Source organism: Rhineura floridana, chromosome 11, assembly GCF_030035675.1.
Source record: "Rhineura floridana isolate rRhiFlo1 chromosome 11, rRhiFlo1.hap2, whole genome shotgun sequence".
NCBI classification, from domain to species: Eukaryota; Metazoa; Chordata; class Lepidosauria; order Squamata; family Rhineuridae; genus Rhineura; species Rhineura floridana.
The window spans coordinates 37,833,506-37,847,157 of NC_084490.1; the positions used below are offsets into that span (position 1 = coordinate 37,833,506).

General features: G+C 43.6%; 1 protein-coding gene across 1 annotated transcript in view; it reads right to left on the reverse strand.

The window, feature by feature from the left end:
- LOC133366596 (uncharacterized) overlaps window positions 1–13,652 on the reverse strand; it is a 116,679-nt gene that overhangs the window by 47,402 nt on the left and 55,625 nt on the right. The window contains 2 exon segments of the mRNA XM_061589860.1: window positions 8,042–8,191; window positions 12,276–12,440. Of these exon segments, the coding sequence (XP_061445844.1) occupies window positions 8,042–8,191; window positions 12,276–12,440 (315 nt within the window).

Here is a 13,652-nt window from a genome sequence, read left to right on the forward strand (position 1 = left end):
GGGCTGTGACCCATGGGCATTACTGTCTCTAGTTGTTTTCCATAAAGCCTGCAAGTTTGGAGAAGTAACTGTTATCTCTTGGCCTGAGAGTGAGCAGACATTCAAGGCCAGCGGTTGTCATGGTAACATGAGATAGCAACTGGGAAAGTTCTAACAGAGTCTGTAAGTTGTGTCTTCTGAATATTGCCTCTGAACTGTGAGGCTGGTCTTCTGTGTATTGCCTCTGAATGGAGAGGTTCTCTTCTGTATTTACCTTTGAAGAGAGATGTACCAGAAGGGGGGGTGACTGAAGAAACTCTACATGTATTTACTCTTAAGCCTTTGGCCGTAATGTCTTAATAAAGACTCTTAACATGCTCTAATGCTCTGAAGAAGTTTCTTGCTCAACTTAACTCCAACGTAATGTATGCTGTTTCACGCAACAGCGCACACACGTCAACATTATCAACTGTCCTTTTTCTAAGTAAATGGTAGTTTCAGCTATCAAGATTCTTATTCAAGGTTAAAAATTAATCTGGATTTTATGGCACTGTAAAAACCACTGATAGTTCAGTATATTCTTTTTCACATTTGATTTTATAACGTTTTTGGGTCTATTCTTCCAGATCACAGCAATTTGCATTGTAACATTATAAAGACTATATTCTTTCTCCATTTAAAAATAATAATCAATATTCTATTGATCAGCAGGAAAAGAATAAACCACACAACAACAGCTCGTAGTCATTTGGCTGATGGACTGGGTGAGAGCACCTTCCAGACTTCTGCAGTCCCAGAGCAAGGGGCAGTTTTCATCTTACTCTTGGTGCTGTAATTGGCAGAAAAGCAAATGGTTACATGCTGAAAATATTTCTGTCAAATATTTGCTATCTGCTCTTCATTGCCACAGGCAATCCCAATTTAACGATGAGAGGTACTAATTAGTCAATGTTTACCTGCAAAGTGTGTTATATAAAGTGCCACAATGTTTGAAACATTACTTTCCCTTAGGATTAGAGATGCTCCCACACGTACATCCAATAGATTGTTTCTGTTTAACATCACACCTCTTTCTTAGACCTACCTGGGTTGTTGAAAAATGTTAATGGCCCATCCCCTCTGTGTACATGTTGGACATGCCACATCCCAAGTCCAAAACTGTCCGCCAAGCTCACAAGGGCTCACCTGATTGGAGGATCCTATTCCTCCTATCAACCCACTCCCTGATTCTACAGAGACAGAAAATGAAACTTATTCCTTAAGAAGCGGTGATCCATTTGTCATCTGTTGAACATCATGGGCTATCCTTGCTCCTTGCAGGTATGTTTAAGTTACTTCAAGATTGTTTTATTTATTTTAATGCTATCTATCCGATTTCTCCCTCATCCTTAACCTTAATAAAGCTTTTTGATTTGGAACCTAATGTTTGACTGTGTACTTGTGACAGCGCAAGGATTTTTCTCTGTATGCTGGACTACTCTTCCACACTACATGTTTTGAATGAGGAAAGACAAGGAGGAAGCAGGCTGAACTTACTCAGTGGTGACTGTTAAGCAGCTGGTAGTTGCCCCCTCCCAGTGGAAAATTAACCTACAGCTAGGTCAGGGGTGAGGAAACTAGAGGCCAAACGTGGCCTTTAGGCTGCTCCATCTGGCCCAATGGACTCTCCCCAGGCCACACCCCTCACTGACCCTGACCCACACCCTCCTTTGATGCTGTTGCCTAGCTGGATGTGCCCTCCAATTGTGATAATGCTTCTTCCTTCCCTGGATAGAGTATGGAGAGATGGCAGGGGGGGGACTGTGGGTGCTTTCACACTGCACTTTATTCCGTTATTCTGACAATGTATTTCCTGTTAATTTGCGCATTAAATTTGAGCTTTCACATGACATAACGGGTAGCTCCGGAATTCTGGTGGAATGTAGTGGAAGTTTAGCACTAATTTCCGCAATAAATGATACCAGAAAAATTCCAATAGCAGGCTGGGAACCCGGAAGATTCCGGGAGTTTTGCGTTAGCTGCCGCTGCTCATGTTACAGCCATCCCAGCATGCAGTGCGTTCCCACCCTTACCAACAGCCCTCCCAGCATGCAGCCTTCGCTCAGCCTGTGCTGTTGCTCCTTGTGCTCAACCAGAGCCTCTGCTGCTGCACTGCCACGCCTCTCAGCTGATCGTGATCGCAATCGCGCCTCTTTCAAACCCCCCAGGCACCGAAAGAACAGGCCTCAAACCAAAGGTAGATGAAGACCTGCTCATCCGGTGTCGCGTGAGGCCGAATGAAGGGGGAGGAGAAAAACTCTGCTCTGTGTGTGAAAGACTGTTGCGCAAAATGCTGGTATAACAGGTACTGCAGTGTGAAAGGGATTTTTGAAATCCAGAACAAAGTGCTACCTTTTTAATCTGTTAAACTAGCGCTATTAGCCCCATGTGTGAAAGCAGCCTGTGTGTAGAAACCTTGGACTTTCTTGAGGCTGGAATGTAGTCTACTGCACAAAGATGAGAAGCACATACATTGCTCCATCCAATTTTCCCTCTGGCCCCATCCACCACTGGAACATGGCCCCTGCATGGCTGTTCACAAGGGAATATGGCCTTTGGAATGAAAAGAGGTTCACTACTCCTGCTCAAGCTCAAGAGACAGGGCGAATCACAAAGGTGGTGGCTCCAGTCAATGAGAAGGGTTGAGGGCTGCCCTTACCTACGTTGCAGATAAGCACGACTCCATAAGGACAACAGCATGGTTGACCACTAAGACCAACCTGCATGTTCAAAAACAAGGAAATGTCCCACATTGGCTCCTCCCTAATTCTGGTCATGGGTTGAGGGCATATTTGCAGCAGGACAACCTGTCAAACATGCATAGCCTGTCCCTGTATGTTGGAACTCTAGACATTCAGGATTCCAGTTTTGGGGGAGGGGGGTCAGTCTATATGCTTCTGACAGGCTGCCCTGCTGCAATCATGCCTTCAATCCATAGACATTTGGGGGAGGAGATGTGGGGTGTACAATGGCAGAGCAGAGTAAACATGTGCACTCCCCTCTTCTCCCTCTAATATTTTTCAGTGCATGCTTTTGAATAACCAAGTAGAGCTACTATTAACATCTTAAAAGAAAGTGTCCCCATACAAAGCTTCAGTTATTATCAGACGGAAGTTCCATACTGTGCTTCAGATGAAGTTTTCATTGTCAATCAAAAGAGGATAAGAAATGCTTTAAATAAATAAGTCCATCCACTTCCCTGCAAGTATAAAAATGGCCAACCAAGATTAGCAGGTTCTATTTACAACTGGTGCTTATTTGTACTCCAGATATGACACGTGGGTATCACACGGGGATAAGAAAATGGTGCACACTGTGTGTACACTGGCATTGGTGTTTGTGGCTGTGTCCTAATTTATAACACAAAAGGTACATGGATAGGAAGTACCAAACCCTCTGCCTGATTGCTGCTCTTCTTCACATAAGTCCTTTTTTCTCTCAGTCAGGTTTTGGTACTGGAAGTCAGCCCATCTGGGTGAAAGTTTGCTGAGGAGGGGAATGTTTGTGGGGAGGAAGGGGAAATGTTAGGTTGCCGGATAACTTCAACACCATCACTCCATCTGTTCATCCCTTTGGCACTTTAAATTGTAATACTCTCCTCCACTTTAGACGTGGTATTTTTTAAAGCAATGGAGGCTGGTCCATTAGGAAAAGTGGGGCACTGCCCCACCTATCTCAATCTGCCCCCCCCATCTGCCTCCCTTCTTACTTGCAACCAATGGCACTGGCTGTCAGCTTTCTCCTCCTTAGTCTCCGTTTTGCCATTGCAAAATTCAGCAGGCAGGATAAGGATGCAATTAGTTATTTCTGCCTGGCTTTGGCTCTGGCTCCACCTGCTGTTGGGCTCTCTGCCTTCCACCCTATCAGTTCCAATGAAGACCAGCCATCACTGGTTTGAAGACATGTAACTGCCACCTCCACTGTTAGCTTAAGCCTATATTTGTTGGTCTTTCAAGTGTTACATATTACTTTTGCTATTGCAGACTAACACTGTGCTCTTGGGGGACTCAGGCAAAGAACATAGAAGGGGTGTGCAAATGATATAGAGCAATCCCAAATCAAAAAGCTAAGAGGGGCAACTTTAGGGCTTTCCCAAGTTAAAGCAGGATCTTGCCAAAGCTCTCTGAATTGCCTCCAAGGTGTTTTAGAGTACTTTTGGAGATTAGGTTTTTGAAAGGTAGCAGACTGTCTGTAAAAAAGTGAAACATTTCTACTCAAGCTAGCCACAAAAGGAAGATGCTAGAGCAGACAAGAGAGAATGCTCCTTTGTGAATGACAGGTTTAAATTTTACTCAGAAGCAGGAGTGTAGTGGCAAATTCAGAAGTGCAGGGTCCCTTCATGATAGCCACAGCCACACCCCTTCTCCCCTTTTTTTGCTGCTGGGTTGAGAATGAGATCCTTGTTAATGCCTCCTCCCACAACAACAGATGCCCTTAGCAGCCAATCAGCATGAAAGGGGAGAGTATTAGCGACTGAAAATAATCTTCTTAGTGGCTGGCTCACCTCCTTTCACTTTGGGTCCAATCAGCAAGAAAGGATAAGGAAGCATGTTGGAAGACTCTTCTCCGTGGCTAACACACTCCACTTTTACGATGATTGGCTCATAGGATACTAGAGACATAGAGACCCTGCTGGAAACCTGCTCCCAAAAAAATAAGGAGTCTAAGACCCCCCTGAGGCCCAGACAACTACATCCATGATCAGAATGAATGTTTTACCAGCAGTCTCTGGTCACAGTGGTTTGGCAAAGGGAGGGTGATGTATCACTTTGTTCTTGTTCATTTTGGGCTCGTTCTCCTAGTGGTGCTTGCTTAGAAAATGCTGGATATTCACATCCTTCTACCTCTCTATCAAACACCACATAACCATTCTTGTCAAATGCATTTTGCACTTAGCTTCTGTGACTTTGGGGGCTAATTGAGCAGAATGTAAGTCTGAAAGTGGGGGGGGTTCCTCCTTCATATATCATATATCACTTTGAAACCCCTGTCACATTTTTTCTGAATATTTGCAGGTTTCTTTCCTGGGGCATCTCTATGATGCATGCCACGCTAATAATAGAATGTTTGCCCACAAAACTAGAGGGAAGGTAGCAAGTCCCTTTTAGTTCTTCCCACTCCCAAATAAATTTAAAAGATACTTAGCACCAAAACACCTCGACCTTTTTCATGTCTGCAATTGCCCTCAAAACACTAGGTAAGTTTAACTCACTGCCCTTGTAAGAAAAGCACTGCAACTACCCTTTCAAAATTTGTCAAAGTTCAGCCTCTCAAGGTATCTACCATGCCTACAAATTTCATCCAATTCTGTAAAAAAAAAAAGTTATATACATTCACTTTTAAAATAAAGCAAATTTTACAAGTGCCCAGCACAAAGACTCATGGCTCTATGTCTGTAATTTAGTAGGATTTATTCTCTCTGGAGGAGTCACTGTGCTTGCACGTTTCTTCCACTTCTATCAAAAGGAAAAACAGTTTTAACATTTTTCAGTCCGCATAATAACTGGGACGGGCTCCTGAGTATTTATAATTGCTAATTTATAATTGCTAATTGTTTTTCTTATGTGTCCATTCCTGTATTCTGTGTGTTTGCGATGGTCTGTAGACTTTGCAATAAAGCATTATTTACAAGTACAATAAGTAATGAAGGCAACTCTGTAGCCAGCCTTCCTCATTAGGTGGGGGAGCCACATTTCTAGGTGGGGCATTTGGAGGGGAGAGGCACAGGGTGCTACCCAATCCCCCTCCTCAGTGGTGGAAAGGATGTGAGGGCCAAGTCAGGGAAAGGAAAGGCATAAGCCCCTCTTGGCTGGTGAAAGCTGGCAGGACCAGAACCGCTGGCTGGGCCAAGGAGATAATAAACGCCTCTCTGAGAGAGGGAGTGGTCCCTGACTGCCTGAAAGAGGCAGTTGTGAGACCGCTCCTGAAGAAACCCTCTTTGGACCCAGATAACCTGAACAACTATAGACCTGTGGTGAATGTTCCGTTCCCAGGCAAGGTGCTAGAACGGGTGGTTGCCGGCCAGCTCCAGGGGCTCTTGGATGACACTGATTATCTTGATCCATTTCAATCCGGTTTCAGGCCCGGTTTTGGCACCGAAACAGCCTTGGTCACCCTGTATGATGACCTTTGTCGGGAGAGGGACAGGGGGAGTGTGACTCTGTTGATTCTCCTTGATCTCTCAGCTGCTTTTGATACCATCGACCATGGTATCCTTCCGGGAAGACTCACGGAGTTGGGAGTTGGGGGTACTGCTTGGCAGTGGCTCCGCTCCTACTTGGTGGGTCGCCACCAGAAGGTAGTGCTTGGGGAACATTGCTCGATGCCCTGGACTCTCCATTGTGGAGTCCCGCAGGGATCGGTACTGTCCCCCATGCTTTTCAACATCTACATGAAGCCGCTGGTTGCGGTCATCAGGAATGTTGGGGTGCGTTGCCATCAGTACGCTGATGACACGCAGCTCTATTTCTCCTTTTCATCCTCTTCAGGTGAAGCTGTTAATGTGCTAAACTGCTGTCTGGCTGCAATAATGGACTGGATGGGAGCTAACAGACTGAAGCTCAATCCAGACAAGACCGAGACGCTGTTGGTGAGTGCCTTCTCTGCCCAGATGGAGGATGTTCATCCTGTTCTTGATGGGGTTACACTCCCCTTGAAGGAACAGGTGCGTAGCTTGGGGGTTCTTTTTGATCCTTCCTTGTCACTTGAGGCCCAGGTGGCCTCGGTGGCACGGAATGCTTTCTACCATCTTTGCCTGGTAGCCCAGCTACGTCCCTATCTGGACAGTGACGACCTCGCCTCAGTTGTTCATGCTCTGGTAACTTCTAGACTGGACTACTGCAATGCGCTCTACGTTGGGCTGCCCTTGAAGACTCTGCAAATTTTCATGGCAATAAACAAAACAGTCAGAAAGAATCATGAGTTCAAAGACTAAAGAGCCCTTTTTTTCTCAGAGTTCTCATAATCTGTTGAAATTCATTAAAAATCAGCCATGATCACAGAGTACCTGTAATCCTGTTACTGACCCTGTCCCATACACTGACCTTCATCTTCTGCAGTTTAAAAGTTAAAAAAATGTCTTCCAAGCTATACAGGAAGTGGATTGGACTGTGAAAGATGAACCCAAATTGTCTTTGCATTTTGACAAATTTGTAGGGCAGTCCAATAGCTCAGAGAGGAAGTGAGGTCTCCTGCTCCCCTGGTGCATTCACTATAGCTGCCCAATTTCCCTGCTTTTTAAAGTTTGATAGAAATATCTGTGGGTTATAGGTACGATCTTAAACCACAGGGTTTTTGCCTATTAGTGGATATATAACTCTTCAAGGGTCATGTTAATATATAGGCTGTTTTGTTTTAAGATCACTTAAGTAATTATAGGGTGATTGTGATCATGAAAAATCCATCCTCAGTCAGGGAAGACCTTGAGTGAGCAGACTATGGGGCTCTTCCAGATGAGACTTTTGTTGTGCACTCGCCCTGCCTTATTCACTGAATTTTTCAGAGGCTCCTGTTTCTAAATTGCTCCTGTTCTTAAAAGAAGCTGTCATTCTTTAAATGGAGGTTGTCATTGTTTGTCATGTCACAAATTAGAAAGAAGGCAATTTTTCCCAAAAAGCCTAAGGGGGAGAAACACAGCTCTATGGGTGCTCCCCTATTCCCCCCCCCCGCTCCTTTAGGCCTCAATGGAGGTCTTACATGGATTCAGGCCTCAAGGCAAATCCAGCAGTCTCCAAAGCAGTCTGCTGTTTGAAGCACCAAATCAGAATCTGAACCAAATCTTGTGATCAGTGCACATCTCTGGAATATACCATTAAAAAAACAGAGTGAGGTAATATGGTGGGAAATGCAAGATAATGCAACAAAGTGAGCAACTGTTCAGTCAGCCTGATTCTACCACATCTCTGGGAGAATTCCCACAAGAAGCTGTCCATCCTCCCAAACACCTGCTCTAATCTACACACCGCAGAGCACAACAAGCTTTGCATGCACTTTCTCTCTCTAGTTTTCCTTACCTGAAGATTACAATATGTCCATTTGGGATCCACATCATAGTTGCTGGTGAGAGAACACCAGAGTTTCTCAGAGGATGTATCATCTGTTGTACAAGATGAGTAAGATTGGCCTTTATAGATAAAAGGGAAAATACACGGCCCCGTAGGGTTGGCATTTAGTCCTGGGAGAGAGTAAGGAAAGAGGAAGTTTGTAAGGTGGACAACTCTTATGACAGCAATGATTCCCTAATACTGTAAGGTGTTCTCTGGCATTTTGAAAACCTGTATCCCTTCATATTCTGTCTACCCTGTGTTAAGACATCAAAAGCAGCCACAACTGGAAACAGAAGTGTGGGTGGACTTCCAACTCATGGACTGCCAACCCAAGAACATTTGGGACATGTGGTGAGTGGTTTTTTTGTTGTTCCTCCTTTCCATTCCTGCAGTTCATTGAATGGAGATAGTTTCTAAAACTCAGAATTCATTGTCAGCTGCATAATGTCATTAACTAAATACTTGATATGTAGAGGAAGAAGAACCAGCACTGTAGCCATCACAGCTTTCATGAAAATATCCCTTGACCTTGGCAGGAAACTGGAGAGACTGAAAAGAAGGGTGGCAGTCAAGATTATGACATCATTGGTCTGTTCATCCAGCTACCTCTAGAGAAGCTACAGACATTGTGGCGAGCTACAGGCATTGCAGCAATCTTTCTCTTGAGAGAAGAAGAGTGTCCAAAACTGAAGATGACCATTCCTTCAAATTCCTTCCCTCTCCCCACAATCCAGAGGTACTAGGCCTTTCCTATGCCATCTACTAGCCACCATGCCCACTGCGATTCTCTTTGCAACAAGGGAAACAAAACACACCAAACAGTACAGTTTCCATAAGCATTACACTCATTTCCAACAATCTCTTCTTGCTGGATGCTTGCCCATGTTTTCCACTCAGCATCACTCAACCTCTGTTACATATTCATGTGGTCTCCAAGGATGCAGAGATGAGGATATTTCCTAAGTGCCCCCAGCATGGAGATTCTTGAGCAGAAAACAGTGCAGAAGAGAGAAATCAAAATGCTATTATGGGCTGAAGGAAAGGTTACAACATTTAGGACTTAGAAACATTTGGGGCTTAGGAAAAAAGGTAAGGAGGGGGGTCATAACTGAAGTGTGTAAAATTATGCACAGTGTAGGGAAAATAGAAAGAAGTCTTTCCCCTTCTCTCATAATGCTAAGACCCACAGCCATTCAGTGAAGCTGAATGGTGGGAATTTCAGAAAGCTCAAGAGGAAGTACTTCACCCAGTGCATAATTAAGCTATAAAATTTGCTGTCACAAAATGTAGTGATGGCCACCAACTTGGATGGCTTTAAAAGAGGATGAGACAAATTCATGGAGGATAAAGCTACCTGTGGCTACTAGTCACATAGCAGTATGCTACCTTTAAAAGGGATGGCACTTTTAAAGCCATCCATTTTTTTCCTTTTTTATGTTTTTTTCTTTTTACTTTATTGCTCTTGTCAACATTTGTATGAGAGAGTGTATGGTCTAGGTAGTCAATATAGAATAATAAGTATAATGTGGACAATGGAAAAGGCTCTAGCACAGGTGTGGAGAACCTTTGGCCTTCCAGATGTTGCTGAACTACAACTTCCATCAGCCCCAGCAAGCATAGGCAATAGACAGGGATATTTATTTATATTATTATTTATTATTTCAATTTATATACCGCCCTTAGCAGAATAGCTCTCAGGGCGGTGAACAAACAAGATAAAATACAATATATCATAATAAAAATCATAAAAACATATACAAACAAACAAACAAAAAACTACAAAAACACAATACGACAAAAATTAAAAATACGGATTAAAAGATTAAAATGGTTAAGAAAATTAAAATTAAAATGCCTGGGAGCATAAAAAGGTCTTTACCTGGCGCCGAAAAGATAAAAGTGTAGGCGCCAGGCGTACCTCTTTGGGGAGGCTGTTCCACAACTCAGGGGCCACCACAGAAAAGGCCCTAGATCTAATAACCACCCTCCGGGCTTCCCGATGGGTTGGTACCCGGAGGAGGGCCTTAGATTCTGAACGAAGTGAACGGGTAGGTTCGTATCGAGAGAGGTGTTCCACAAGGTATTGAGGTCCCACGCCGTGTAAGGCTTTATAGGTAAGAACCAGCACCTTGAATCTCACCCGGAAGCAAATAGGAAGCCAGTGCAGACGTGCCAAGACAGGTGTTATATGCGAAGACCGACTGGTCCTCGTCAGTAGTCTGGCAGCTGCGTTCTGCACCAGCTGAAGCTTCCGAATTGTCTTCAGGGGCAGCTCTACGTAGAGCGCATTACAGTAATCCAATCTTGAAGGTACCAGAGCGTGAACAACGGAGGCGAGGTCGTCCCTGTCCAGATAGGGGCGTAGTTGGGCTACCAGACGAAGATGATAAAACGCATTCCATGCCACCAAGGCCACTTGGGCCTCGAGAGACAGGGAAGAGTCGAGAAGAACCCCCAAACTACGTACCTGTTCCTTCAGGGGGAGTGTAACCCCATCCAGAACAGGGTTAACATCCACCATCTGAGCAGGGAAGGCATTCACCAACAATGTCTCGGTCTTGTCTGGATTGAGTCTCAGTTTATTAGCTCTCATCCAGTCCATTATCGCGGTCAGGCAACGGTTCAGCACATCAACAGACTCACCTGAAGAAGATGAAAAGGAGAAATAGAGCTGCATGTCATCAGCATACTGATGGCAACGCACTCCAAAACTCCTGATGACTGCACCCAGCGGCTGCATGTAGATGTTGAAAAGCATGGGGGACAAAACCGACCCCTGAGGGACTCCGCAATGGAGAGTCCATGGTGTCGAGTGATGTTCCCCAAGCACTACCTTCTGGTGACGATCTGCGAAGTAGGAGCGGAACCACTGCCAAGCAGTGCCCCCGACACCCAACTCCGCGAGTCTCCTCAGAAGGATACCATGGTCGATGGTATCAAACGCCGCTGAGAGATCAAGGAGAATCAACAGAGTCACACTCCCCCTGTCCCTCTCCCGACACAGGTCATCATACAGGGCGACCAAGGCTGTTTCGGTGCCAAAACCGGGCCTGAAACCGGATTGAAACGGATCTAGGATGATGGGAGTTGTATTTCAGCAATGTCTGGAGAGCCAAAGGTTCTCCATACCTGGTACAGAGGGAATGGGGTGGGATTTGGAAAATTGTGTATTGTCTTTGTAACATCGCAAAAACTCAAAAATACACAGATAGAAAAAAGATAAAGGAAAGAATTACGAGAGTCCAACTCAGTACCAATACCTGGAAAAACAAAGACCTTATCTCCCACTTCCAAACAGCAGAAGGTTTCTCAGTTTTGAAGACCAAGATTTTGGGCCTGCCAGAAGATCTCTCAAAAATGTCATGGGAGACAATTATTATTATTATTATTATTTGATTTATACCCCGCCCTTCCTTTCAGCAGGAGCCCAGGGCAGCAAACAAAAGCACTAAAACACTTTAAAACATCATAAAAACAGACTTTAAAATACATTAAAACAAAACATCTTTAAAAACATTTTTTTAAAAAAGCTTTCAAGACATCTTTTTAAAAAAAGGTTAAAAACATATTGTTTTTTTAAAAAAGGTTTAAAAACATATTAAAAAGCAATTCCAATACAGATGCAGACTGGGATAAAGTCTCAACTTAAAAGGCTTGTTGAAAGAGGAAGGTCAATGAAAGCCAAGCTCCATATCTGTAGCCTCTCTACCAGTAACCAGGTAAGCAGTAGCCACTGATGTCATAATAGGGAGAGTTTTCAATCTCTCTCCAGAGCTATGGTTTTTCCAGCCAGTTTTATAGTACTTTTTCATGAAAACTAGAGTACTATCACAGAGTGTCTTGTTTCTGTTTACTTGGTAAGTAATTGGTGGCTCACACTGGAATCAAGAATAATCTCATTTGTCTCGATGTTTTTTATGATCTTGTTCTGTGCCCCCATATCCTCAATTGCATGGATGATCAATGACCAGCACTAAGGATGGTGTGTTGACTTGGTGTTTCAAGATGGTTCCAAGGTCATTTTTCTCTTATTCTGAGTTGGGAACAATATATTACACAATCCTGTGGCACACTTCCATTTCGGCATTACACAGACCTCTCTCTTCATTTATGTTTATACTACTTAATACAGAACTTTCTAAATCAGATTTGCCTAAAATGAGCCCTCCTTTGACAAACCTGCTGATTGCTAATGCCGCAGTCCCAGCTTACTTGTATCAGCACAATAGCTCCACTTTTTGTCCCTGTCAAAGTTTGCTGTCGTGGCACACCAAAATCTGCCATCCTCTGAGCTCCCATTAGTGCAGGTGTAGAATGTTTGGCCTCCATAGATGAAGGGGAAGACACAGGGATTGCCTTTGGAGTTCCCCTCATACTCTGCAGATGTGGGGAACAATGTTAGATCAATATCAAGGTTTGTCAAAAACAGAAGAGAGATTGCGGGCCAGATAGACAGGTCTGGAAGGCAACATTTGTCCTCTGGGCCTGAGGTTTTCCCTCATCTGACTTAGACGCTTTCATACATGGACTGAAAAAAATGGCATTTAGAATTCTCCAAGAAAGCTTCAAGTACATTGGCAGGGGGCAGCAATTAGCCCATCCTCCATATCCTACACAGGTGTGGTGTAGAACCTTGAACCATCAGCTCTCTTACCTTGAAGGGAACAGGCCTTCCATTTACTGTCCCTGTCATAATTATCAGTTGTGGCGCACCACAGTATATTATCTTCAGCTCCTTCTTTGGTACATTCAGAGTAGGATTTCCCCTTGTAAATGAAGGGAAAGATACAGGGGAGGGATTCTAAAGAGGAAACAAAAGACAAAGAGAGAAGGAATTAGAAAGCTGCATTAAGAGGGATTGCTAGAAACTGGGTGGTAAGATTAGTTAGAACTAAAAATACATATGCAAATTTGTTCTGCTCTTCTAAGATTCATGCTCCTAAAAGATTAAAAGCAACACAACCAAACTACAGATATTTTATACCACCATCACACAAAGATAGCCACACCAAAGTCAGTCAGTCAGTCAATCTTTATTGCGGTCATTGACCAAAACACAAATAAATACAAAAAATATCTCTAAGAACAAAAGATAAAATATTAAAATATTAAAAGCTTGTCAGACGATATTAGTTTTCTGAAGTTCATAATTTCCTTAAGTTTATAGTAATGGCACAAAATTTGGCAACCATTTCGGTTATGTATGGTGAGTTGTCCGCAAGTAAGTAATTTGCGTAGAAATCTTCGCTTCTTCCCGGTAGGTGAGTGATTAAAGGTGTAATTAACTGGTGCCTAGGTTCACAATAGTATGGGCAATAGAAAAGTATGTGGGTTAATGTCTCTACCACCCCCTCATCACAAGGGCACTTTCTATCGGAGTAAGGTATTTTATTAAATCTGCCTTCTAGTATTGCAGATGGTAGGCAGTTGAATCTTGCCATTGTGAATGCCTTGTGATGTTTCGGTAGGGATAAATTTGTTAAATATGGCATGGCAAGTTGAGGGTTAGTATTATAGATGTGTTTTTTAACACTCAACCACCCTAACTCAGCTTCCCATTTCCCCTGCATATATATATATATATACCTC